This window comes from Phoenix dactylifera, chromosome 5 (genome assembly GCF_051530095.1).
Source record: "Phoenix dactylifera cultivar Ajwa chromosome 5, Ajwa_hap1_PhDact_Kaust_v1.1, whole genome shotgun sequence".
In the NCBI taxonomy this organism is placed as follows: domain Eukaryota; kingdom Viridiplantae; phylum Streptophyta; class Magnoliopsida; order Arecales; family Arecaceae; genus Phoenix; species Phoenix dactylifera.
Window position 1 is genome coordinate 5,350,216 of NC_143194.1, and position 26,112 is coordinate 5,376,327.

A 26,112-nucleotide genomic window follows, 5' to 3' on the forward strand; every position below is an offset into this window, starting at 1 on the left:
CCTTGTTGGCATAGTTTCCAAGCTACCTCAGTCGATGCATTACAAGGACTTCATTGAATAGTCTTTGGCCATTTTCTCTTGATGAGACGAAGTTTCCATTTTGGATTCTTCATAAACCATAGTACTTCCATGTAAAATCAATTCATCCTCCACAAAGAATGTACTTTGGTTGAACATATTAGTTTCCAACAATAGAAACAAGTTTCAAACTTGTTCTATTATTGATGTTGAAGATGCTGCATATTTCATGATATGTGGTAACTATTTTCTTATCTTTCTTCTGTAATGATATGTGGTAACTACGTAGTGTCCCATCGAGTATGCTAATAAGCTTGTTTGACCTTTTTGTCTCATCAAGCACGCTAAAGAGCTTTTTTGCTCTTTTTGCCCTACTGGGAATGCCAAAGAACTTGTTTACGTTTTCATATCTCATCTAGGTTTGCCATGAAACTTGTTGGTGGAGGGGAAGGGTGGCAACTCAGATGGAAGTTGTTAAATGTGTACATAGAAATGCCACTGATGTCAGATCAGCTAAAAAGATGGTGATTGAAGGAAGGATAGAGAGTAACATAGTTCCAGATACTTTGACCTTCAAGGACTTTTATCATTGTCACACCATTGATCAAAGGAGATGGATTTGGATAGAGATAAGGGTATATAGTACAGGACTACAGTAGGAAAGATTCTATGTTGTAGCTACTTTTTGCATAAAAACTATTGATAGACTGAAAACTTAGATAAGATAAATTGCATTGGTTTGGATTATCAAAGGACCTTTACAAAGTACAATTTTTACTTATTTATACTAAAAGATAATAACTACCCACTCTAATGGTTACCTCGATTGGCTTCAAGTCCTGGCGGTTCCAATAACCAATGATAGTTGTCGTCCCACTATGTACGTTTATTTTTATAGTTGCTCTTCACCAATTGTTGGGCCAATAATCATATCTTTTTGACCTTGGTCTATTTAGATGTGTTACATTGGCTATCTTTCTTTACTCTAGCCAATAATACGATCTTCTTTACTTTGAAAAGATCTTAGAGACCGGTTCAGTCATTTCGATCTATTCCTACTGGCCATCAGACTTTATATGCCTTGTATTCTGATTAGTCTATCGATCAACTTATAAACATCATGGCCAAATTCTACCTCTTCAGTTTGCACCATCATAAGTGATATTTCTTATAGTAGGACTCTATCCAGCCTAGCAAGGGTCATAAGATTTTCATTTATCTTTACTTCCTCTATCCTTATTCATGTGCTGCTTACTCATGTCTTCTAGCTATAAGTTGTTAAAATGGGGTGTAAATAGTGTTGTTGCTTAAAACCTAACTAGAAAATGATCAGAGGGTCGCTAGAATATGTCCAGCTGGGGACCTTACAATGCTTAAGATAGGCAGAGTTTCGAGAGAAACAGGAGGGATAAAAAGAGATAGAAGTATGAGAGTGTAGTACTTAGATACTTCTGTAGTCCCTTGCTTGGTATTTATAGAGGAGAGAATGGGAATCTGTATGGTTAGGATTGCGATATTTGCAGAATGGAAGTTGAGCTCTTTCCATATTCGTTGATCAGAAAGGTGCGTCGTGATCGAATGCTTTTCTTATTTACTAATCGGGGCGGTTAGTATATTTTTTTTGGGCATATTGAGATCATGCTGAGTTATAACCAATTACGCCGATTGTTCCTAGATTTAATTGGCCGTTGATTTCATTGGATATATTGTCGTTTGGTGGGCGAGATTTTAGGGATGGAAAATTTGAGCCATATCAAATAGCACCATAACTTAAACATTACAAGTCATAACATGCTTGTGCAAGTGGGTCTTTATGAGGCGCCAATGCTTGCTTGCCCTTAAGGTCTTGTTTGAGAGAGTTTTTTCTTGTTTTTTTTTTGAGGGGGAGGGGGTGCTTCATTGAGAGAGTCATTAGGCCTTTTATGGGCATTTCCAGTGGTCATGTGGACCTGAGCCTATAAAATTGCTCTTGATCCGAAATTTCAGATATAACACAATACCCTACAGGTCTTGTGCTACTTCTTTATGAAAGCCTGAGAGATAGCTCCTCTATTATTAATTTTTCATTCTTTGAATGTTTTCTAAGCCAATTTTGATCTGTTCCCTAAGCAACTGAAGGAGAGTTGATTAGGACAAGCCTCCCACACGATCGTGATCATGATAGAAGGATTGGATTGAGCCATGTTTGTTGTACCTTGGCGATGATCTCACCATGAACCATCATAACGAGATGAAATTCATTTTTAGGGTTCTATTTTCACATACCTTTAACCAAGCACGTCTTCTTTTCTATTTAATTGTGCAATTTATGTTATTATTAAATTTGTTGGAATTATTATTTTTAAGCAATATTGACAATTTATGACAATCATACCTCTAACATAGTATTCCTTCCATTATCCATGTATCATGTGTTTCATCTTGACACATTGCCTGCATGTTATGCGAGTGGATATAGTACGATATTTCCTCCACTTAGATCATTTTTATATTGTGCTTAAGGGAATTGGTATGGATCTTGGTCAAAGCTTTTACACTTTAATGATAAGGACTGAAAAGGAGCCGCTAACATAGGAGACACGGAGAAAAGTTTAGAAAAGGAAACAGAAGATGAAAATTGATATTGTTGAGATTCCTCCATTAGAACATATTCCTTTTCCTTCTTTCCCACTTTCCATTTGCATAACAGCTTCCAACTTCATCTTTCGCACTCCACAATGACTGTAATTCGGCGACAGAAAAAGAAGAAAAGAAAAAGAGATGAATGCCTGATGCAATAAAGTTTGCCTCTGTACCCTCAAATTCATTAATATAGGCTTCCCTCTTTCTAGTCATCTTTAGTGACAATGAGGGCATCGTGATGCAAGGATTAAGCTTTTTGGTCTTCTCGATCTCTTTGTCCATTTCTGAAACAAGTGAGCCAAAACCATGAGGATTAGGCTTTATTAGCATCAATCATGCTCTGCGCCGCACCAGTCTGGTCTTCCCAAGGTGAACTCCAAGCTAGGGTTTTTGAGCTTTTGTTGAGAAACTTGCAAACCATTAAATCGGCAAGGATTGTTATCCTGTACAAGTTAAAGTCATTACTCTGCATGTTCCTTCATGCATTTGCTTCCACACCCTTAAGTACAGACGAGAGAGAGAGAGAGATCGAGGAGGAGGAGGGGGAGGAGGAGGAAGAGGGAGAGGGCGGTGTTGAAGCATTTAGTAGGCTCGATTAGTTGTAATGCATGCCATATAAGAATTGAATTGATGATTGCATGTAAGTTAATACCTCAATCTGAGATGAGAACATTGTTGATCTATGCCCATCGTTGTCACTTAGGTTTGTTTGTAGCCATGTTCCTCTGCTGAAATTATTTAAAGGAGCTTTTGTCATGCAAAAACTTTTGAGATTCATATAGCAACGAAACCTTTCTCAACCAAAGCATGCACCATTTTCCAGAAAGACCAAGCACATCATGTCAATCATATAAATCATGTACACCAACAGATACTGATGTTGGAAAAAGATAGACAATTAGAAACTCAGAAGACCAACTTTTTTTGGTTGTGCCTAATTTTATATCTTGCTCGTTAGATCAATATAGGAGGAGATTTTTTTTTCTTTTGTTTTTCAGTTTTAGCCAAAACACCTCTAATGCTTCAGTATCATGTTGCATAGCCCATCTTTTGCACAAGGTCTATCATTTCAAACCATGACTAGTTGCAACTACCACCAACCAGATAGATGAGTATAATTTCTTTGATATCCATGAAAAACATCTCTTATTCTTTTTTTTTTCTCTCGAAAAGATACCCATTTAAGCTTTGAATTATTTCCTGAAGAATATCTAGGTAGAAGCCTCATTTATAAGAATATTATACAGTGGACCACTTATTTTAGTGATTACAAATTCAGCCAAGCTTGTATATCGCCTGTTTTAAGCACTGATACCAAAACGAATGGATCTATACATTTTGTGGCCATCCTCATGATCATCAGAAACCCGGGCATTTATCTCACTTCATTCTTAATTTCAATAATCACAACTGAGCAGCATTATTCCAACCATTTGGGATATGATCTACAACTCCAATTAGCTGCTCATTCAAAACCTTCTAAAAAACTGTCATGTACATAAATATCTCATTCCTTACTCTTCCCTTACCTCTGCACAAAAACCTGAAACCCTCCTTATTTATTGATTGAACATGCACAGAACCATTAGTCAGTATTACATATTTTTGATTATATTGTTGACCTGTTCAACTCTTACACTTCTTCTAAAATGCATTTTAACAAAGTACAAGGCAGACTGTGGTTCTTTTCTTCTCTAGATAATTTACAAGTAGAGATACCACTAAAAATGTGCTACATGTTAATTGGTTCACATCTGTGTCTATCCTGACATGGTGTCATTATGCAAGATCAGGTTGCTTTAAAGTAGCAAGTTTCATATAGTTCCTAAAAATTACTTTATGTACATTTGTTACAATAATTAAATTGAAGGGTGGGTGTCAGCCTTGAAGTTGTTAACATCGAAATAAGTTTCATAATGAATGATTAAACTCTATTTCATGCATAATTTGTGCATTCTATTCAGTTTTTCAAACTTGATTTCTTCATCATAAAGAGTGTAATACTTCTCATCATGGATGGTAATGTTAGATATAATTTCTTATGCTTTAACTTTTCTATTTAACAACTAATATTTATTAGCTTAGATCAAAAAAGTTTCCAAATGCTCCTTTATATACCATAATGGACAACAATGAACTGCTTAGGGACTATTTCATTAAATAATTTGTAATGTTAAATAAATATCTGTGTGATAAAATTGCAGAAATGAACAAAGATCTTCCAGTGAGATTTATGTGATGTTCACCAAATTCCCTAATATGAGATTCTTCAAGTATTGCTTAGTATTCATGAACAAATCTGTAACTCCCATGAATAGTTTCAGAATTTTACAAAAAAATAATCTATTTGATAATAAATGTTTGTCCTAAAGTTGCCTTTGCAAACAAGAGCAATAATACTGCATATTGTTGACCTATCTCATTTTGCCTACCTATGCTAGCGTAAACAGGCAAAGTCAATTTCCTAGAATGGAAGTATTTCGGAAGTGGTCAAAGGACTTATAAATTGGAACGTGCATTCTTTTTCCCCATAATCTGAGCCTACTAAGATTTTTTTTTGTCAGAAGCCTATTAAGAATTCATTATTGAGCACTGCCCGGTGATTAATTTTTATTTGTTATATCTGAAGAAACAACTTTCGCTGTTAGACTGTATAGGACATGTTAATGATATGTTAGGCCAAATTTAAAATATATTTATTTTCTGAGATCTATTTTATTTTGAAATGTAGACTTTTATGATGCAAAATTCAAATTAAGAACCATACAAACTCCAGAAACAAAACTGAAAAACGAAAAAAATAAGCACAGTACAGTGATTAACATATAAATAAGACTTCATCACAAGAAGTATATCAAATTCAGTAAATTCACAGGTTTTAGTGCAAAGGCTACTACATGCATCCATGTTAAAACATGAAGCAAGATCCTTCATTAAAATGAAGGATAACCGAAAGGCACTTATTGGGTTCCTTAGTCACGTATAGATGCCCAAGATCTTCTCGACGAATAACCAATATGGGACTAAATGCATGCCCGCATGGAATCCTCACATACTCCCCCCATTCAAGCCCTGACATCCTCGTTAGGTTAAGAGTTCAAATCCATTCAAATCTAATCACAAATACCACGATAGGCCCGTGTTCAGCCTCAATGAACTCGTACTGCAGTGTCCTCTAATCCACATAGGCTATGAGCCAAGTTCGCTTTGATACTATTTGTAGCAATCTAGGACCTCATCCAAAATAAATAGCCGCAAGGTACTTTTTGGATTCCTTAGTTCTATATAAGTACCCAAGATCTCGATGAATAACCGATGTGGCACTAAACACACGCCTGCACGACTCTTTGAACTTATATTAAATTGTAAAAAATTAAGTATAACTTTGATAGATTAGGAGTTTCATTCAGATTAGGAAATGTTTTCACTAACTAGCAAGGTTAATAAATCATGAGTACAAGGATCTTCAATAGTGAGGATAAGGATATGTACACTCATAGAGATAAAAATCGAGCTTTTCTTTTATATGAAACCTAGCATGGGAGGAAGCCTGGCCAAAATCAGGTTGAAGGTGGGATGGTACCCACAAAAATCACGGGCATCCATTGTTTAATGACTTTACCATCTCAACTAATTAGCATGCTTACTCTTTGATGGTGGCTACGATATATATGAAGCAACTGGCTCATAATTAAGCTCTCTCATCATATTAATATGATATATAAAAAATGGGGTTCCGTCTATGAAAAGTTTCCAATGACTTAAGTGAGTAAAAATAGAATATTTCTAGTTAGCAAGGTATATGGCAGCAGGATTGGCTTACATTTGGCGCAACCACTTTCCTCAAAATGAATGTTTACAGATGCAATTCCTACACCGAGGAGTTGTAGCATATAAACTTATTAATGATGTAATAGATGGTGCTTTGCTTTTCAGATTTCATTAAGTTATTAGAGACAATTCTGAACAAATGCTAGTTAGTCTTCAAGAATCTTTTAAAATTTTGCATGTTAGCAACTTTTGTGTGAAATCCATTATACCATTCTCTTTATCTAGCTACCTCTCTCTCTCTCTCTCTCTCCCTCTCCCTATCTACATGAATCTACATATGTATGCATGTATGTATGTATATATGCATGTCTGTACGTGCGTACGTATGTACACGCCCGTACATGCATGTGTGCAAACGCATGCACATGCACACAATAACTGAATCATTGTTGTTTGTGTGATATCGATCATATGAGACTAGATGTTTGAGCTCTTTATGGAACTTGGTAAATGAAAAGAATGGAGGGGATAAAAAAAAGCTTCTTGCTTACCAAGTATCACAAAGTCTCTTTTCAGTCAGAAGTCGTATTTAATAAATAATTTCACAAGTTACGAAATTGGAGATAAAATGCACTCGGGAAACCTATCTTCAATTGTTTTTTCTCGGAAACAAGAGAGCAAGATCTTGAAGAAACCAAATCAGTTCAGTTAAATTTCTTTTTAACAGTTAACGTTAAATTATTCGTTGCCTTCTGCAGAATTGTTTTTTAGAAAGATCTTTTATAAAATTTTGAATGTTTGTTTTATACTACATGATATATTATTTTTCTGTGTTTGGATCTAGACCTCCTCTTCCATCAAGAAAACAATAAATATTATTTTTGTAAAATGTCTTTTATTTCTCACTTTGAAACCCTAAAATGCATGTGTTTTTATAACAACGGATATCTATGGAACAAAGCAAATGGATCCACAACCCACCACTTTTGAAGCCACTGCTCATGATTTTTTGAAAAACTAGCAAGTAAATAATGGTCATGACGCTATAGAAGATGAATACTTTGCAGTGTTTGAATGCTACTTTAAAATACTTATGGATCAAAATGACTTAGCAGCTCCAGTTCCCAAGTTTTCATTCTATTTAGTTAGATATTTTTTTCAGTCATATATTACCAAAGGGAATAATGTGTTATTTGAGCTATAAGCAGTTGAATTTTATTGAAAGTAAATAATGAACATCTTCCACCCATATGGAAATGGCCTTCACACCCAGAAATGATTTCCTTGTCAAAGATTCTTTTCCCCTCACTTTAAATCTATGCTTCAGAAGTAATCTTTTATCAACTGACAGTACAGGTTTTGATTATTATTGTAAATCAGTTTGAAACATACAAAAGGATAAGTTTCTGAACATACAAAACCAAAAGTTTGCTCATAAAACAATCATCTGACGTAAATAATATGTATAATTCAATAATTCATTTCTCAAGAAAATATTTGGAAATTTTTTTTCCAGCTAAGCTTATTTGTCGCATACCCAATAAAAATAATCTCTTACTCCGAAGCAAAAAAAGGTACTAATAACAGGTCCAGGCTTTCAACATAATCGTCTCTGTACTAAGCGAAATAACGTAAGATTGAAAATCCATTCTCTATAGTTTAGGAGTTATAACTGGCAATTACGCTGCATGTATTAAGTGCCCAAAGATATAAAAAAGACACAATACTCTAATATGTAAGATGAGGCAGCTTTACGAAGTTTTTCACCACATCTATCCCTCCAAGGCGTTGAACTTTTGTGAGGCAGAGAAGAAAAGGAAATAAACCAGAAAAGATAAAGGAAAAGAAGCACCAACTGTAGTGCGAAACTGGTTCGAGCAAGATAAAAAGCAAAGAATGAGAGAGGAAAAAGCGCATAAACAATACACTTAAAAAAAAAAAAAAGAAAAAAGAAGAGCAGAGACAGAAACATATTTCTATGAATTAGGGCTTGTCAGGTCAAAACATATTCCTGGAATCAGAGCCATGCATTGGAAGGAAAGATAAAGTCATGTACAAGAGGAGGAAAACGACAAAGCAATGCCCAAGAAACAAATAGGACGTCCCAATATTCTAATATAATAAGTATACACAAGTCAAGGCCTCAAGGGGCGTGGGGGTCTTTTTGGTCTTATGTGACAGAACATTAGCTCCTTTGAGATGCTATGAATAGGGGCCTAATGCCAAGAAAATCTTATCTTCTTAATGGTAGAAATAAGCATAGGCAACCCAACTCTTTTCCTAAAAAATGAACAAGCATCCCTATAATAAAGTTAGATGCTCTTTGATATAGCCCTCTGAGCTTGTAACTTGCCAGTTGCCACTCTTCTTTTCTTTCTTTAGCTTTTCTTTTAGGTCGTCCAAGCTAAGCACTATATGCGCACATGAAATCTAAAACCCAAAGAGGGGGAGAAAAGCAAAAGCTGCCATCAGGCTCCTTTTATTCCTCATGTATGTTTGCTTGTCAATCCTCTAACCAAAGCCTAATTCCATGCAATGAAGAAGTACATATCCCTGCCAAAAGATCACAAGGGAGAAGAGGTGTGGTTACCTTGATGAGTTGCTCCACCTTATAGTACTGGGGGCATCGGTAGCAGTGGTTGAAGAATAGTCCATATCTTGTGGTTGGACAGGCCTTTCTGTCGCTCTCTGCTTGATGAACCGTCGGAAGTTTAGACCAGTGGTGCCGGGTCCAAAATCTTCTTCACCGGAGCCGTCTGATTGACCTGCAAATATGTAGGATAGGAGAAATACAGTGAGGGAGTATCAATGGAAATGTATTATACTGATACATGGTTCAAGGAAATACTTATTTGGAGACAACCAATTAATACAGTATGGTTTTAGTGAAGATCTCCGACGAAGTTTTAAGGCCTCAGGTAAACAAAAGAGAGAGAGTAAATGAGGAGAATTACCTGAGGAAGCTGCAGGCTTGTCAGTGGTCTTCACAGTCCTATACATCTGCAACGGAGAAAAAAAACCAAAGGCCATTAAAGAAAGAAAAAGAGAGAGAGAGAGAGAGAGAGGTGGGTAGATAAGAAGAAAGGAAAAGAGAAGTGAGGTTGCTAGAAAAGAAAAAGAGAGAGAAGACAAGCATGGAGGAAAAACCCAACTCTCAATCCAAATGTATCCTTTCTTTTTGAGGGGTCTTCTTGCTTTCCCCATGCCATTACCCACGAGGTTGACGCTTTGGGGCGTTGCTTCTATGTATGGTGTTGTATTATTGTGAAATGATGGCAACTTTTCTTACCACTCCTCTCTCTCTCCACCCCCCCGCCCCCCCCCCCCCCCCCCCCCCCCCCCCCCCCCCCCTCTCTATCTCTCCCCACCCCCCGCCCCCTTCTCTCATCTTTTCTGTGTATGGCAGTCTGTTGTCTTGGAGAAGCACACCCATCTATTCATTCATTCACTCAGTCAGTCACTCATTCACTGCATCCATTAGCTCTTGTGCCCCCCTCCCCTCGGGAGAGGGGGGTTGAGGGAATGGAAGAGCGAGATGATAAAGAGGAACACAATGCGAAGAATTATAAGGGAAAATACCTGCAAATGGCTCTTGACATGGGCCAGAGTAAGATCTTTCACATCCATGAGCTCAAGAACTGACTTTGGAGTGGCCCCTGAAAAAAAAAATCCACATAACAAACATAACACTCAAGCACCAACATAACCAACAAATATAAGGAAGAAAAGGAAGAGGACAATGCATTCCAAAATACTAAACAAGCAACCAAGCACCAAGTACGATATCATCAATGGGAAAAGGAAAAAAGAAAAAAAAGGGAAAATTAGAGGTGAAGAGGGGAGGAAGGAAACGGAGAGTCATACTCTCATGCCCGCCGAGGAGCTCAACAGCATGGACAAAACGGGCATGGAGGGTGCTTGTCCACCGCATCCTTGGCGCTCTCATGCTCCTTCTCGTCGGGTGCTTCGACATGAACCGCGACCTTATCATGCTGTGTGGGGCGTCCAACGGCCCCATACCATACTGATGGTGGTGGAGCTGGTGGTGTGACTTGAATGACTCCGATGACAACCAATTGAAACTTGTCGGCGCTGCGACCAACCGGTGGTGGTACGATGAGCCCATCGGCGGAACCCCACCTGCTCGGTGGAGAAGGGGTGCCGCATGGTCCAAATTGGAGGGTGAGGCCAACGAGGAGGACGACTGCATCGATGAAGACGAGGAGGACCATGTCGGAGGGTAGGCGGACGCTGGGTGGTGGAATCCTATCTTGGAGTGGTCCAAGGGGAGGAAGTGAAAGGGGGTGTTGTTGTAGATGGGGATCCCCTTAATTGGCCTCGAGCCTTCCGATGATGTGTGGACCGATGACCCAATTCCGATACTGTGGTGGTGGGCGTGGTGGCAGTGGTCATTCGATGGCGGTGGCGCTGCCGATGGGCCCTGCCGCTGCTGCGTCTTCTCAGCCTCGAAGGTGGCCGAGGGGTGTGAGAGTGAGAGCTCGGGGAAGGCATTGGAGCCGTAACGGTGGGACTCCGGGGAGTCGGCCCACCGTCGCAGGTCGTGGCCGCGGTCGCAGTCAACGGCACAGGCTATGCCGGAGGTGGAGGAGGGGACGCTGTTTGGCGGGCTGATGTGCAAGGAGAGGTCGGGTGACGGCATGGAGGTGGCTTCCATGAGGACCTCTTCAATCGGCATTCTATCTTCTTCACCTTCACCTTTTTCTCTCTTCTACACTTGATGTATGAATTGATGGCTATCTGAACTCACTTTCCTATTTCGAAATTCAGCATCCACAATATGATCACTAGCAATTCTCATGAGAATTCTACCTCATCTCCTTTTTTCGGTCTCCACTTGAGCTATTGAAGAAGGGAAAGAGAAGGAGAGGGAAAACAAGAGGTGTGGGAGACTCTTCTATTCTTTTACAGGAAGAGTAATTTCCCGCAGAGACTAAGTGCGGTAAGGCTTTCCTTTGATGGGAAGAATGGAGATGGTAAAGGGATTTTGGAAGCTCAAGTTATACTCATTATCTCCTCCTTTTGCTCTTATATCCCATGATCCAGAGAACACAATTCAGAGAGAGATAGATGGGGAGAGAGAGAGAGAGAGAGAGATTAGATTCAGCTTGGTGTGTGGTGGTTTTGCTAGGATTGTAGAGAGGAAGGACGAGAAGAGTAGACAAGGGGAAGAGTAGAGAAGGAGAAATCAGAATAAGAGTTTATCTGTCTGTTTGGAGCCTTGTTTCGATGGCAGGTCTGAAAGGAGAGCTCAAGGAGAGGGTAAGGAGGGTGAGTGAGAGAAGGAGAGGAGGGGTTATCAATGTGTTCGAATAACCTTAGTGGATGTGGGGGAATGGAGAAAGAAAGGGGCATTTGGAAAGGATTTGAGGTCTTCCCTCTGAGAGAGAGAGAGAGAGAGAGAGAGAGAGAGAGAGAGAGAGAGTATATGTGAGAAAATGACACTCGAGAAAAGTATAGTGGGAGAGAGATCCAAATAGTCAAAACACTAAAGAAACGGGGGGCCTTCGGATCTGCTACCCCGGAGACGTCGGGTTATAAAACTACCATTATCAATTCAAGAATAGAGAGACAGAGAGAGAGAGAGAGAGAGAAGGGAAAGAAAGAAGGGAAAAGAAAAGAGGAGGGTTTGGAGGCTCGTGCGGGGATTCCTTTTCCCCCACACCCTGCGGTTTGGGACCGTGATGACTCGCTCTATGTCGGTCTCTCTCAATCCTTTTTCTAACGGGGAAAAGAGAGGAGTCGGGAGCTCTGCCCATCCCTTTCTCACCCATAAATTGGATTGGAAATGTGGGTGGGTTCCAATGTCCCATGAGTTTGCCGAACAGTGTGCGGCCGCTTTCAATTATTCACTCTTCCCACCGCATATGACGACAGCGTTTGCATGGTTTTTATTCCTACTGTGCGAATAGGAAGTTTCAGTTACGTATAATTAAGTGTATAATTGTTGATCTGTTTATATATACTGTAGATCAATATTAGAAGTGACCTAATCAAATATCATATCATTATCCACAGTTGAGCTTATCCTCTCCACATTTCGATTACTGAATTTACAAGCTAGCTTGCGAGTAAGTTTTCTTGATGGTGTACAAGGAGAAGAACCTGCCTGTGCCAAGATTGGGTAGCTAAGGAGCTCCAAAGGCGGGCTAACTCATGGTTGTATGGTCCACTAATAATCGAGCAAAATTAAAATTCAATGGCAACTGATTGAACCAGGGGAAAGTAGAAACGAAAAGGATTTTACAACTTCATTAATAGTGTTTGGACGATCTAGGATTTTGAGGCCTTGATCATTTTGGTCATATTTTGTAATGACCCGAAATATGGGAGGGCTGATATTTCTCTCCTGTTTCATTTCTTTTTCTCCCTCACTCAGCTTGCCATTTTTGGCAGCCAGCAAGGGTAAAATGGTAGGATCCATTTTAAATCTCGTCATTATCTCAATTTCTTTTTTTTTTTGCTTCGTCTAACCGTGATGGAGACCATCCTTTCTTTTTTTTTTTCGCTTGACACAGTAAGAAAGGAGGGCAAGGGTCATGCCTCCTTTTCTTATTTGCTAGATAAAGCCGAGGAGAGGCGAATCATGCCGTCCTCCTTTCTTTCTTTTCCTATGTGTGCGGGCGAGATTGACGCCCATTATAACATTAAAATCAAGCCATTCTCGTTTTCAATCTATCAAGCCTTTCTTTGATTGTCACCTCATGCAGTGCCCTTTTTCTTATTCTTCTTATACTTAGATCACTGATGAGGGTGCCGTTGTCATGCACGTCCAAGGAGCCACGATGTTGATGAGCCCTCCATCACCCACTCTTTTCTTTTCATGCAGAGTCCTTAACTGTCTGTTTTCATTGATCCGAGAACCTTTCCACTTTTTTCTCTATTTTGTCCATCTCCGCCGGCCATCATCGTCGCTGCCCATGACCAAGCCTTCCACCACTGCCATATATAGCCAGGCCGCCAATACTCCTTGCTTCTCCTCTCTCCTTCCCTCCTCTCCTTCCATGGATGCTTCTCTCCCCCACGCTCTCTCCCTCCCTCTCATTTTCCTCTCACATTCTCTTTTTGCTATGTTCTCTCTTCCTTTTTATTTTTCTTTTCGCTCTCTCTCGGATTCTCTCAAACTTGAATGATCGGCATAGGGCTGACCCCCCATCTTCTCACTCTCTTAACCTTCATCTATGTTCCTATGTCTTTCTTCCTTTGCCTCTCTATCTTTCTCTTTCTCTATCTAAACTAGTTTATTTATTTTTATATACGTGTAGGAGAGCAAGGAGCACCAAATCTTGGAGGCATGTGAGGCTTTGCAGACTGATCCCACTATTGAGGTAATTTCAACCACTCTTGCTCTAACTATTTATAGATTGGTGGTGGCAGGGGGGAGGGTGGGGTAGATAGTATCATGAGAACTAAATTCGATTCAAGGCATGCATTCATATCCTGGCTATCTATTGATAGACTTGGGATCCCGACCTCTGATATGGATCATTTTTGAATTATGAAACTTCGGGTGAACCCCACGAATGTAGGGATCCTCATTATGTGTATATAATTTTTTTTTAAAATATTATCTTTTTCTTTAGAAGAAAAAACTAACCATTAGGAAATACTTTTGAATAGATTGTGCCAAATTCAATAGGGAAGTTTCTTGTACTTTGTTGGCTGAGCAGTAAGTACCTCTACTCTAGTATCCTTTCATATGTATAATATAATTTATATGTATTGAGATTTGATTATAAATATTATTTGTGCATTTGTATATAGTCTATATGTTGTTTATGCTCTTCATAAATATTCAATTGTAAAAATATATGATTAAGCATAAAATAATTTCTTATGGTATAAATTTGTATCATTGTTGCATTAGGACATTATTGATTTTCTTTTGTTGCGATGATTTGCTCTTTAGCTTGACCTTGATCACAAAAATCCGGATCTAGCCTCTTTCATGGACCTACAGTGGGGCAATCACTAGCACATATCGATTGCTAGGATGTTGTAATCAGAAGCTAGGTAGTGAGAGTGGATAGAATGTTGGGATATGAAGAACACCTTAGAATAATATCTTTTTGAGCAAAAAAAAATCTTAATACTAAAATTAGTCTAATTAAATAATAATTTCAAAGATAATTTTTTTTTTTGTGGATATAGATTGAGATGGCCTCAACCAAGACCCGTAAAGTTGCTGACCTTGCTAAGGGATCTCTAGTGGCTAACAGTAGCCACACTATGAATGCTACTCGAGCAAAGACTGTAACATTCCAAAATAGGGGATGGTTGATTTTTCTTCTTTCTTTCCATTACTTTTTCTCCCCCACCTAGCTTGCCATCATTGGCCAGCAAAGGTGAATCCGAGAGCTTCAATTACCTTCCAAATCGGTCTGAAGATATTCAAATATGGCCAAAATTGTTTGAAAATGTACCTATTTTTCTTTCATTCTTGCTACTTCTAATAAGGAAGGAGATTTCCTTCTTTCTTTTTTGTCGGAGCCAGCCAAGGAGGGGTAGATTGCACCCTTCTCCTTTCTTTTTTTCTCCTCAACATGTGGGTGAGATTGACTCCCATGATAACCTTAAAATCAAGTACGTTTTCTTTTGTTTTTCAACCTTCTACATCGGCCCCTTCACTCATTCTTCTTTTAATTTCCTCCTTGGATCACGGATGAAAGCACCGTCGCCGTGCACACAGGGGCAGCTATGACACCGGTGAGCCCTCTATCATCCTTATTTTTTTTTTTTCAAGCCAAGCCTATCCCACTGGATGGTTGATTTGAGACCCTTCTGCCCTCTTTCTCCCTCCCAAATTTTGTCCATCTTCACCGGCCATCATCCTTGAGCCCACAAGCAAGCCTTCCACCATTGTCCTAGCTAGACTGCCAGCATCTTATACTTCTTTTCTCTTCCCCCCTCCTCTCCTTCTATGGACACCTCCCCTGCCTATGGCTTTGTCTCTCATTTCCTTTATCATTCTTTCTCTTTCATGTTCTCTCTTTTTCTTCATTTCTCTCTTTCACTCTATTTGTCTCTCCGCTCTTCCTCTTGGATTCTCTCACACTTGATTAATTGACATAAGGCCGACCCCCCTATCTTCTCACCCTCTTGACCTCCATCTATAATTCTATATCCCTATATATCTTTTTCTCTCTACTTCTCCATCTCTCTTTCTCTCTCTAACATGATTTATTTATTTTTATGTAGGTCTATGAGAGTGCAGAGCACCAAATCTTGGAACCATTTCAGGTTCTCGAAAACTTTCCCACCCCTGAAGTAATTCCAACCCCTCTTGATTCTACTATTTTTAGATTGGAGTAGGTAAATGGGATCATGAATAGATTTGAAGCATGCACCCAGATTCTACCCATCAATCGATAGATCTGAGGTCATGACCCTTGATGTGGATCTTCTTTGAATTATGGGACTTCAAGTGGGCCCCACAAACATAGGGAGCATATTTGCTGCATTTTTTTTCTTTTAAAATAATATCTTTTGCTTTAGAGGGAAAATCTAGTGATTAGGGAATGCCTTTGAGCAGTAAGTACCTCTATTCTAGTACCTTTTTATTTGTATAATATACTTTATATGTATTGACATTTGATTATGAATATTATTCGGGCATCTATATGTTATATGTTGTATTTTATTTTTTGTGTATGCTCTACAAAAATATTTAATTCTAAAAATATATGACTAAATATGAAATACTTTATTAATATATTAAATTATAGTATAATTATTAGGACATTGTTGATTTTCTTTCATTGCAATAATTTGCTCTCTAGCCTGACTATGATCATAAGGGTCAAGATCTAGTCTCCTTCTAGGCCTCTAGTGGGTTGATCACTAGCGCATGCCGATTGTCATTATGTTGTAGTCAAGTGTTAATTTTCTTTTGGGTATTGCTGGCATGTTATTGTAGGTGATTTCAAAATTAGTCTTCTTTTGGGCTTCCATAGAGGTGATCATTGGCACATGTTTATTGGCAACATGCTGTAGTCAGGTGCTAGTCACTTTTGAAGCTTTTCATAGGCCGATCGTGACCATAGTCATAAATGTTAGGAGGGACTGTGAGTGGTTAAATAGATTGATTTGGAATTTTACCTTTGACCGGATGCATTACATATTTTTAAAATATATAATTTACATTCTTCAGCATATCTTTAGTTATAATTGAGACTCTTATATTTTGAAATTGATATTATGTGCATATTACTCTTGATTGAACTAGAGATAGAGGTGACTTATTGGGATTTTTAGCTCACTTTCATTTCTTTTGCCCTTTTTCAGATGCCAACATTTAGTATGGATGGGACCATGGGCTATGAGAGAGAGGACAAGGAGTAGAAGCAACTCTTTTTTTTGTAATAAATATCTATAAAATCCATAAAGAACATGTTTGGAAGTAATATTAGACCTTGAATTATGAATAATTATCATTCTATAAAAGCTTGGTATTTTAGTTTTCCTGCTTTAATACTATATGTAACCTTTTCTTTCGTTTTACATGTCCTACAGTTTATACCTTATTGGCGCATGGCCATCTATCATATGTCGTTCATATTAGCGGGGATGGGGCATAATAAGGGCATGCACATCATGCCTTTTCTGCCTCTTGGGTAGTTGATAGCCTGTCGATTGGGGGTGGAGGGGAGGGGTGAGAAGGAAGGATGTTAACTTCACTTGCTATCAAGATGACACCTCAATCAATGCTGACAACAATCAAAAAGTTAGTCGAGATCTAAGAAATTAAGGCCAAATGGCCAATTTTGTTTGGGTCTTGACCTATCTTCTATAGGAGATGTAGCCAAGGATTAAGGCGGGAAAATCAACAAAGGTGGAGAAAGGCATCGTGGTGTTCAAGAAAATGGCACCACCAAACTTTGAGGGATCTCCTAAACCTTCAGAGACACTAAAATGGCTAAATGAGATGGAGAAAGCCTTTGTTGCCTTGGACCGTACAGATTCAAGAGAAGGTTTGCTTTGCAGCTTACCAACTATAAGACAAAGCTAATATTTGGCTAGAAGTTGTGAAAAAGAATGAAAATGATCTGAAGCCGACCAACCTAGATATAGTCTGTAGTTTTCTTGGGCTAGCTAGATATTACAAAAAATTTGCTGAAGGTTTCTCCAGGTATTGCAGAAGTTGAAGAACTGCCTAGTGATGACTCTTCTTCTCACTCTGCCTTCTGAAAATAGCGGATTCATGATGCTTCCTAGAAGAGCTTGGGTTGTGTATTAATACAAAATTGAAAAGTTATGGCTTATGCCTCAAGACAGTTAAAACAATATGAACATAATTACCCAACGCATGACTTGGAGCTAGTAGCGATTGCTTTTGCCTTGAAAAATTAGATGCATTAATTGTATGAAAAACTTTGTGAGGTTTTAACTAACCATGAGAGACTCAAGTTATTTTCACTCAAAAGAAGCTGAATTTGAGACAGAAAAGATATTTGGAGTTATTAGAAGACTATGATTTAACCATTAGCTACCACGTAGGGAAAGTTAACATAGTCGCAGATTCCTGAAGTAGAAAATCCTCTAGTGATATAGCAGCTCTGATCACTTCACAGAAGTTCTCTTAGAAGAACTAAAGAGATCAGGGATTGAGGTGCTGCTACACAATTTTGGATGTTAGCTTGCTGCCTTCATAGTGTAGCCTACCCTAATCGAAAGGATTAAAGCGTCTCATAGGGAAGAGCCGAATTTAGTGAGAATTAGAGCAGAAATAGAGTCTAGTGTTTGAAAAAAGTTTAGGATCCATGAGGATTCTCTCTAGGATTCAGTAATAGGCTCTGCACTCTAAGGAATACAAAACTGACAAAGTTTATGTAAGAGCCTCATAGATCTGCCTGCACTGTTCACCCTCGTGGTACGAAAATGTACAGCGATTTAAGAGAGAATTTTTGGTAGAGTGTCATGAAGAGAAAAATTATTTAATATGTTGTCCAGTGATTTTGACTTGTCAGCAAGTTAAGGCTGAGCACCAAAGGCCGGTAGGACCATTGCAACCTCTTTTTATCTAGTATGGAAATGGGATCATATAGCTATGGACTTCATGTCTATGCTACCCAAGAATCATAAAGGTAATGATGCAATTTCGGTGATCATGGACCGACTCATGAAGCCAGCATACTTCTTGCCCATCCAGAATGGTTTCTCACTTGAAATACTGGCCAAGCTATATATAGATGAGATTGTGAGACTCCATAGTGCTCCTAAATTTATAGTATATGATCAAGAATTAAGGTTTGTCTCTAAATTTTGAAAAAGTTTGCATCAGGCCATGAGGACCAAGCTAAAATTTAGCATGGCCATCCACCCTCAGACAAATGGATAGTCGGAAAGCATAATTCAAATTTTAGAGGACATGCTAAGAGCTTGCATGCTAGATTTGAAGGGTTCTTGGGACAAACACTTGCATCCTGTGGAGTTTACTTATAACTACTAGCATCTAGATGGCCTCATTTGAAGCTCTACATGGAAGAAAATGCAGATCTCTAATTTGTTAGAATTATGTATGTGAGAAAAAATTGGTAGGCCCAAAGATTGTTCAACAAATAGTAGATAAGATCTAGCTCATCCAGAAGAGACATCTCATTGTTCAGAGTAGACAAAAGAGTTATGTTAAAAAAAAAGAAGAGAACTAAATTTTCAAAGGGAAAATCATGTATTCCTCAAAGTATCTCCTACCAAGGGTGTAATGAGATTTGATGTTTGAGGCAAATTGAGTTCCAAATATATGGGGCTCTTCGAGATCTTAGATAGGGTTGGAGAGGTAGCCTATCATTTGGCTCTTCCATCAATTTTGGGAGGGGCGCACAATGTGTTCCATATCTCCATACTGATAAAGTATATGCCAAATCCTAGTCATGTCGTAAGGTTCAAACTTCTGCAACTTAATGATGATCTTTCTCATCAGGAGTAGCCTATCAAGATTATAGACAGAAGGGATTAAGTTTTGAGATGGCATACCACACTACATATAAAAGTCCAGTGGAGCAACCATACAAAGAGAGAGGCTACTTGATAGCTTAAAGATGAAATGAGGTCTAGATACCCTCAAATTTTTGAAGGCCAGATTAGTCTTAAATTTTGGGGATGAAATTTCTTTTAGGAGGTTAGGGTGTAACAGCCTAAAATAGGGGTGAGCTAACTTTCCTCCCTTATTAAATTTTTTTTAATCCCTCACCTAGCTTGCCAACTTCGGCAGCTAACGAGGATGAATCTGGAGCTACGACTACCATCCAAGTTGGCTAGATCCATTTTAAAATCCCACAATCTCCTTCCTTTCTACTTTGCCTAACCGCGATGAGGCCATCTTTTCTTTCCTTGTTTGCTTGACCCAGCAAGGAAGCAGGGCAAGGATCATGCCTCCTTTTCTTGCTTGCCGGAGGCAATCGAGAAGAGGCGAATCATGCCCACCTTCCTTTCTTCTTCTATGCATGAAAGTGAGATGACATTTATAATAACATTAAAATCAAGCCCTCTCCTCTTGCAATCTATGAAGACTTGCTTTGATTTGCACCTCTTGTGATGCCCTTTTTCTTGTTCTTCTTCTTCGGGTCACCGGTGAGAGTGTTGCTGCTATGCACACCTCAGGAGCCTATGACACTGCTGAGCCATCCATCATCCTCTCTTTTCTCCCTAGGCTACGCACTTATCCCTTCTCTTCCTTGTTTTGTTCATCTCCATCGACCATCTTCCCCACCGCCCACGACTAAGCCATTTGCCACTGCCTTAGCCATGCCACCAGCACCCCCTGCTTTTCTTCTCTCCTTCGCTCCTCCTTCCATGAGAACCTCCCCTGCCTCGTACTTTCTCTCTCTCTCATTTTCCTCTATCATTCTCTCTTTTCCTTGTTTTATTTTTTTCTTTATTTCTCTCTCCAATCTCTCTCAAATTCTCTCTCACTTGGGTGATCGGCATAAGGCCAACCCCACTCTTTTTGCTCTCCTAACCTCCATCTATGTCCTTATATCTTTCTCCCTCTGTCTCTCTATCTTTCTCCTTATCTCACTAAACTAGTGTATTTATTTTTATATAAGTTTAGGGGATCATTATGAACCAGATGTTGGAGGCCTGTCAGGTTTTGTGGATTGATCGAACAACTGAGGTAATTATAACCCCTCTAATTCACTATTCTTAGATTGGAGACATGGATAGCATCATAAGGACTAGATTAGATTTGAAGCATGCGCCTGGATACTGGCCACCAATCGATAGATCTAGGATTAGGACCCTTGATGTGGATCCTTTCTAAATTATAGGACTTTAGTCGCCCCACGAATGTAGGAATACTTAGTATATGAGTTGAGTTTTTTTTTTAAAGAAAAATCTAACCATTAGAAAATTGTTTTGAATAGGTCATGCCTAATTCAATAAGGGGGTTTCTTACATCTTATCAGTTGAGCAGTATCTCTGCTTTATTATTTTTTCATATGCATAATATACTTTATGTGTATTGAGATTTGATTATAAAGATCATTTGTGTATCTATATACTGCGTTCTACATGTTGTGTATTTTTTGCATGAATGTTCAATTCTAAAAATATATAATTAAGCATAAAATAATTTATTGAGGTATAAATTGCATCATTGTTGCATTAGGATATTGTTGATTTTCTTTTATTGCAATGATTTGCTCTATCCTAACTATGATCATACACGTTAGGATTTAGTGTTCTTCTGGGCCTTTGGTGGGACGATCACTAGCGCTTGCCATTGCAGGCATATTTTTCTTATGGTTTCAAAATTAGTTAGGAGTTACCTTTCTTACATGCTACATCAACAGCGGGATTACTGGCTCATACTATTGCAAGCATATTTTCCATATGGTTTCAAAATTAGTCTCCTTCAGGTCGTTAGTGAGCGATCGCTGATGCATGTTGATTAGCGGCATGTTGTGGTCAGGAGCTAGTCTCTTTCGGAGCTTGTCATGGATTATTTGTGGCCATAATCGTAAAGGCTAGAAGAGAGTGTGAGTAATTGAAAACATTGATTTGGAATATTATCTTTGACTGGATGCATTACATATTTTTAAAATATATAGTTTACTTTCTTCAGCATGTTTTTAATTATAACTAAAACTCTAATTTAATGAAATTGATATTCTGTATATATTATGCTTGATTGAACTAGAGATAGAGGTGACTTGCTGTGTTTTTTAACTCACTTTCATTTTTTTGCCCTTTTTCAGATGCTAACATTTAGTGCGGATGGGATCATGGGCCGTGAGCGAGAGGACTAGGACTAGAAGCAGCATATATTCTTTTATAATAAATATGTATAAAATACACAGAGAACATATTTGAAAAATAATGTTGGATCTTGAATTATGAATAATTATCTTTCTATGAAAGCTTAGTATTGATGCTATATGCCACTTCTTCTTTAGTTTACCTATAGGTCGAAACCTGCAGGATGTCAGGCCGCCTGTCACGTTTACTAGTGGGATAGGGGATGATGCATTTTCTCATGATAATAGAAAGATAACTTGTTGAATGACGAAAGTAAATTATCTGGTATTCTACTGATGAATGCCACGTCGATGGAACACAAAAGATCAAGTTGTTGCTGTGAGGACCCGTGCGGGCGTATGTTTAGTCCTACATCGGTTATTCGCTGGGTAGATCTTGGGTACTTATACAGGATCAAGGAATCCAAATAATACTTTCCGGCTAGCCATTTTGGGTGAAATCCTGAGTTGTTATAAATGGTATCAGAGCGAACCCGGCCCATAACTTATGTGGACTAGGGACACTGCAGCACGGATCCATTGGGGTTGACCACGGACTGATCGTGGTGTTTGTGATTAAATTTGAATAGATATGAACCCTTAGTCTGACGAGGACGTCAGGGCTTGAACGGGGGGAGTATGTGAGGACCCGTGCGGGCGTATGTTTAGTCCCACATCGGTTATTCGCTGGGTTGATCTTGGATACTTATACAGGATCAAGGAACCCAAATAATACTTTCCGGCTAACCATTTTGGGTGAAATCCTGGGTTGTTACAGTTGCCTTATTGTCTTGTTTTATCTTAGAGAAACAAAGGTAAACCCATCAAAAGTTCATGTTGCATTACCATTGTTATCCTCCAACTTTAAATGGTCTCTACACAAGATCTTGCATTCTAGATTTTCAACCTATGATAGTTTCTAGGATGCATGACTGTGCTCTTTTTGCTTGTCGAATTGCAAAAGATAGGCACAGATAAGTTATTTGAGCTAGCCATGGTGCCAAGTTAGGACACACCATCTTGTTAGCGTAAGCAGCTTGTGTTTGAGTTTAATGTAACCTATTATGTATGACTTAAAGCCTACCAAAATAATCATACCTAATTAAAAAGGAAGAGGGGCATCACTTTGTCCAATTTGATCTAACGTTAATATTTATTTATTCAACAAAATACGGCCCAATTGTCAAAGGACATTGGAGGTTGCGATGTAAGACATCCAACTACATGTTTAAAATAAACAATTTTCTGTATTTGTCCTTGATAGGATTATAAATTAGGGTTGTCAGGTGCTTGGGGTAAACCCCATTGACCAAAAGGGTGTATTTTGGCTTCCAAGTGTGCTTAAAATAGTTACATATTATAATCATAATCATTAGTAAAAGCCCTTATGCCAGAAACCTTCTAAGTTCTAATTCCCTTCTCATACTCCCAAATATTCCCTTCCAATCTTGCAACAAACTTGCCTACCATTGTTATGTCATCTCCACATGTTCACCTCCCTCAGACCCAGTTGACTGTCTCTTCCTGACAAGTTTTCCAAACCCTAGGCTCCATCAAGGCATATAAAGAAAAGGCTTTCTCATTGGAAAGTACAATTAGCTGTTTAATAACTTTCACTTGAGCTAATAAACATACCCCACAGAGTGCCTTGGGAGATCATTGGGGGTTCCACCGATGCCCAAAGGGCCCCGATTCCAAAGCCTTGGAGACACCAAGCAAGGCCTCAACAACCCAACAATGCACACACAAAAACACAGGTAAAGGTTAGAAGTAGCAAGAAAAAACCTATAGCTTGCATTCCCAAGTTATGTGTAGGCCATTGGAATATAAAACACTTCAGACTAATCTTGTCACCCGACCACAATGCTGGCTGCATTTATGAGATATGAAGAGTCCAGCCAACCCACTGCAATTCAATACACAGATACAACAAGACTGTGTGTTCTATACATGCAGATCCAATGTGTAGTTGCTCAATTGCAGCAGTTTGATCTGGTATATATAGTTGTGGCTGGTAGTTAATCGAGAGGAAAATGTTTAATCTCTGTGTTAAAATCATATGATTGATTAGGTCCATTGATTGATTGATTATGCTAAACTCAGTTGGCCTTACGTACTAAATTTCGTCAACCTTCTAATCTATATAAAGGCTGCTCATGTGCATTGTAAAGACGGGCAGAAATATAATTCTCTTATTTTCTCTTCGTCTTCGCATATTTCAACACTCTTGACTCATATTTCTCTACTTCTTATTGCACCTTTGATTTGCATCAGTTCATACTAGAATTGTATTACTTTATGGTCTGTGCATGTTGTTGACAAGCAGGTGTTTCCTAATGCACCTTTGACCTATGACAGCCTTTGACAAACTTTCTTCCAATTTTGTTTTCTTCAACTTTAACCTAGAAGTAAGAGTTGCTGACATTTTAGACTTCTTGATCGATTTTGGATCTAAGCCTTTTAATCCTACATCCTGGTGCAAGCCAATGGCATTGAAGCTCGACGATCAAGTTGCATGGGGTGAGAGTGTGCTGGTAGAAGCAAAAAGGTTATCCCATTTGGGTTGTCAAAGTGGCTTCAGGTTATGGATGTGTGCAAGTACAAAACAACCTAGCTAAGGTGCAAGACATTAGGATACAACTAATATAATTTAAACAAGGACTCTTATATAGTAGAACAATACCTTGGTTCTCTAATTGTGAGGATTCGTGCGGGCGTGTGTTTAGTCCCACATCGGTTATTCGCTGGTTAGATCTTGGGTACTTATACAGGATCAAGGAACCCAAACAATACCTTCTGGCTAGCCATTTTGGGTGAGATCCTGGGTTGTTACACTAATAAAGAAAAATAAAATAATTTTCTAGTTTTTATAATTATTTGAGATGCAGGGGAAAATAAAGTAAACTAGGATGAGCAGAAAGATATACTTACATAAAATAACTTGTTGGACTCTTATTGACTGAATCCCTCAACCTAACTAAAGCCACACTAGTAATTATTCGAGCTTCCAACATCTCCATCAACATCATGTCGACTTCATGTAGGATTTTTGAGTTGCACCAATATAAGAGACATTGGAGACACACCAGAACTGTTAAAGAGTCGCACTAGAATGTAGGTAGAGTCACCAATGAAAAACACTCACAAGAGTTCCAATGCTTCAATCAATTTACTATTTCATGTACAAGAAAGTAGTACTAGTTTATTTATAGTGTTTTTAGGGCCCCTTGTAATGAGTAGCACTCAAGGTATCCCTAGAATTTGACTCCATTAACACAAACTAAGAAAAAAGAGGTGCAGAGGTGCGAGTGATAGTAGGTTCTACCATCTTAAACTTTTAAGGACTTTTACTACCAAGGTGTCGCCTTCTTGGACTTTCTCTACAAATCTAGGTACTAAGGACTAGGGATAAGTAAGACAAATGAAAGTAATTGGAAGTTAGAAAAAAACAAAATAAAATAATTGGTAATTGTTTGATCGGCGAAGGGCCTCCTTAGGATTACATCTTCGAGCTCGTTTTGTTCGCGGAAAAAGAAGAGGGGAAAGTGTGGTCAACAGAAAAATAAAGAGATGCCTCTTGTTTGGTTGGAGTTTTCAAAAGAGAGAGACGGAAAAGTTGTATTCCCGTAGGAATATAATTTACACGTTTCATGGAAAAGTCTTTTCCATGAGAAATATGGGAAAGTTACTTTTCCGTAAGCCGAAAATCGAAACATTTTTATTCTTTTCCAAAAAAACCCTTCAGCTATCCTTAATTGATCCAAAGCTTTAGAGACTTAATTTTTATTAAAGGTATAATAGGAATTACACATAACTTTTGAAGAAAAGTGATTGATCAATCAAATATAAGCACTCTGAAAATATGTCACTTTTCTATAATCGGTCAAACATACTAAAAATATTTTTTCAAGCATTTTTTTTTTAGGAATCTGCTTTCTATAACCATATTTCTATGAGAAAGGATGCTTTTCACGAACCAAACCAGCCCTTTATATTTTATAAATTTCCTCTATAACTGCTATGTTTTCTTTTAATACCAGCATCTGTCACTTAGCTTACAACTACCAACCTATCCACCATTTTACAGTTAGTGCTCATTCTTACTTGTGCACCTCACTTTCTATGATTAGTCATGTCAATACTGGCTCCATGTTCTGCCTACATGTCTTTGCTTCGTACGTACTTGGCCAACGTGCTGAGGTTGTCGGACTTGATCGGCCTATATTCTCCAAATAGATCATTTTCACAATCAGCCTATATTTGCAACCTCTGTTTCTAGGCATATATCTTAGATGACCACTTAGCTTGCCTTATTTAACTGTTACTTGGTTAGATTATGTCTCCAAATTAATCGAACATCCACTCCTATTGCAAACACTGTGACATATACCACCACAAAAAAAGTTTGAGCTTTTTATTTTTATTTTTATTTTTATTTTTTACTACG

General features: G+C 38.5%; 1 protein-coding gene and 1 long non-coding RNA gene across 4 annotated transcripts; one reads left to right on the forward strand and one right to left on the reverse strand.

Annotated features, from left to right (window-relative positions):
• Positions 1-2,608: 2,608 nt before the first annotated feature.
• LOC103695513 (putative transcription factor RL9) lies at positions 2,609-12,138 on the reverse strand. Of its 3 annotated transcripts, none has more exons than XM_008776868.5 (6): positions 10,276-12,138; positions 9,991-10,067; positions 9,366-9,411; positions 9,002-9,176; positions 3,293-3,368; positions 2,609-3,083 (listed from the first exon to the last, which is right to left on the reverse strand). In XM_008776868.5, the coding sequence occupies exons 1-6, from the start codon at positions 11,105-11,107 to the stop codon at positions 2,970-2,972; spliced, it is 1,320 nt and encodes a 439-aa protein (XP_008775090.3). In that variant the 5' UTR covers positions 11,108-12,138; the 3' UTR covers positions 2,609-2,969. The 3 variants fall into 3 exon arrangements, with proteins under 3 accessions (XP_008775090.3, XP_038985293.2, XP_038985294.1); XM_039129365.2 differs by having other exon boundaries at positions 3,293-3,365; positions 10,276-12,120; XM_039129366.2 differs by lacking the exon at positions 2,609-3,083 and having other exon boundaries at positions 3,292-8,841; positions 10,276-12,095.
• An 860-nt stretch (positions 12,139-12,998) lies between these two features.
• LOC113461111 (uncharacterized) lies at positions 12,999-16,900 on the forward strand. The gene is made up of 3 exons (XR_005513108.2): positions 12,999-13,757; positions 15,628-15,696; positions 16,714-16,900. It is a non-coding gene; the product is annotated as an uncharacterized LOC113461111 (long non-coding RNA).
• Positions 16,901-26,112: the final 9,212 nt, after the last annotated feature.

Coding starts and splice junctions, on each gene's coding strand:
- LOC103695513 (XM_008776868.5), bottom strand. CDS start 11,107: ATGCCGATTGAAGAGGTCCTCATGGAAGCCACCTCCATGCCGTCACCC. Junction 10,068..10,275: donor GCTCCTCGGCGGGCATGAGA/GTATGACTCTCC, acceptor TTTTTTTTTCAG/GGGCCACTCCAAAGTCAGTT. Junction 3,084..3,292: donor TGTTCTCATCTCAGATTGAG/GTATTAACTTAC, acceptor TAACTTGTACAG/GATAACAATCCTTGCCGATT.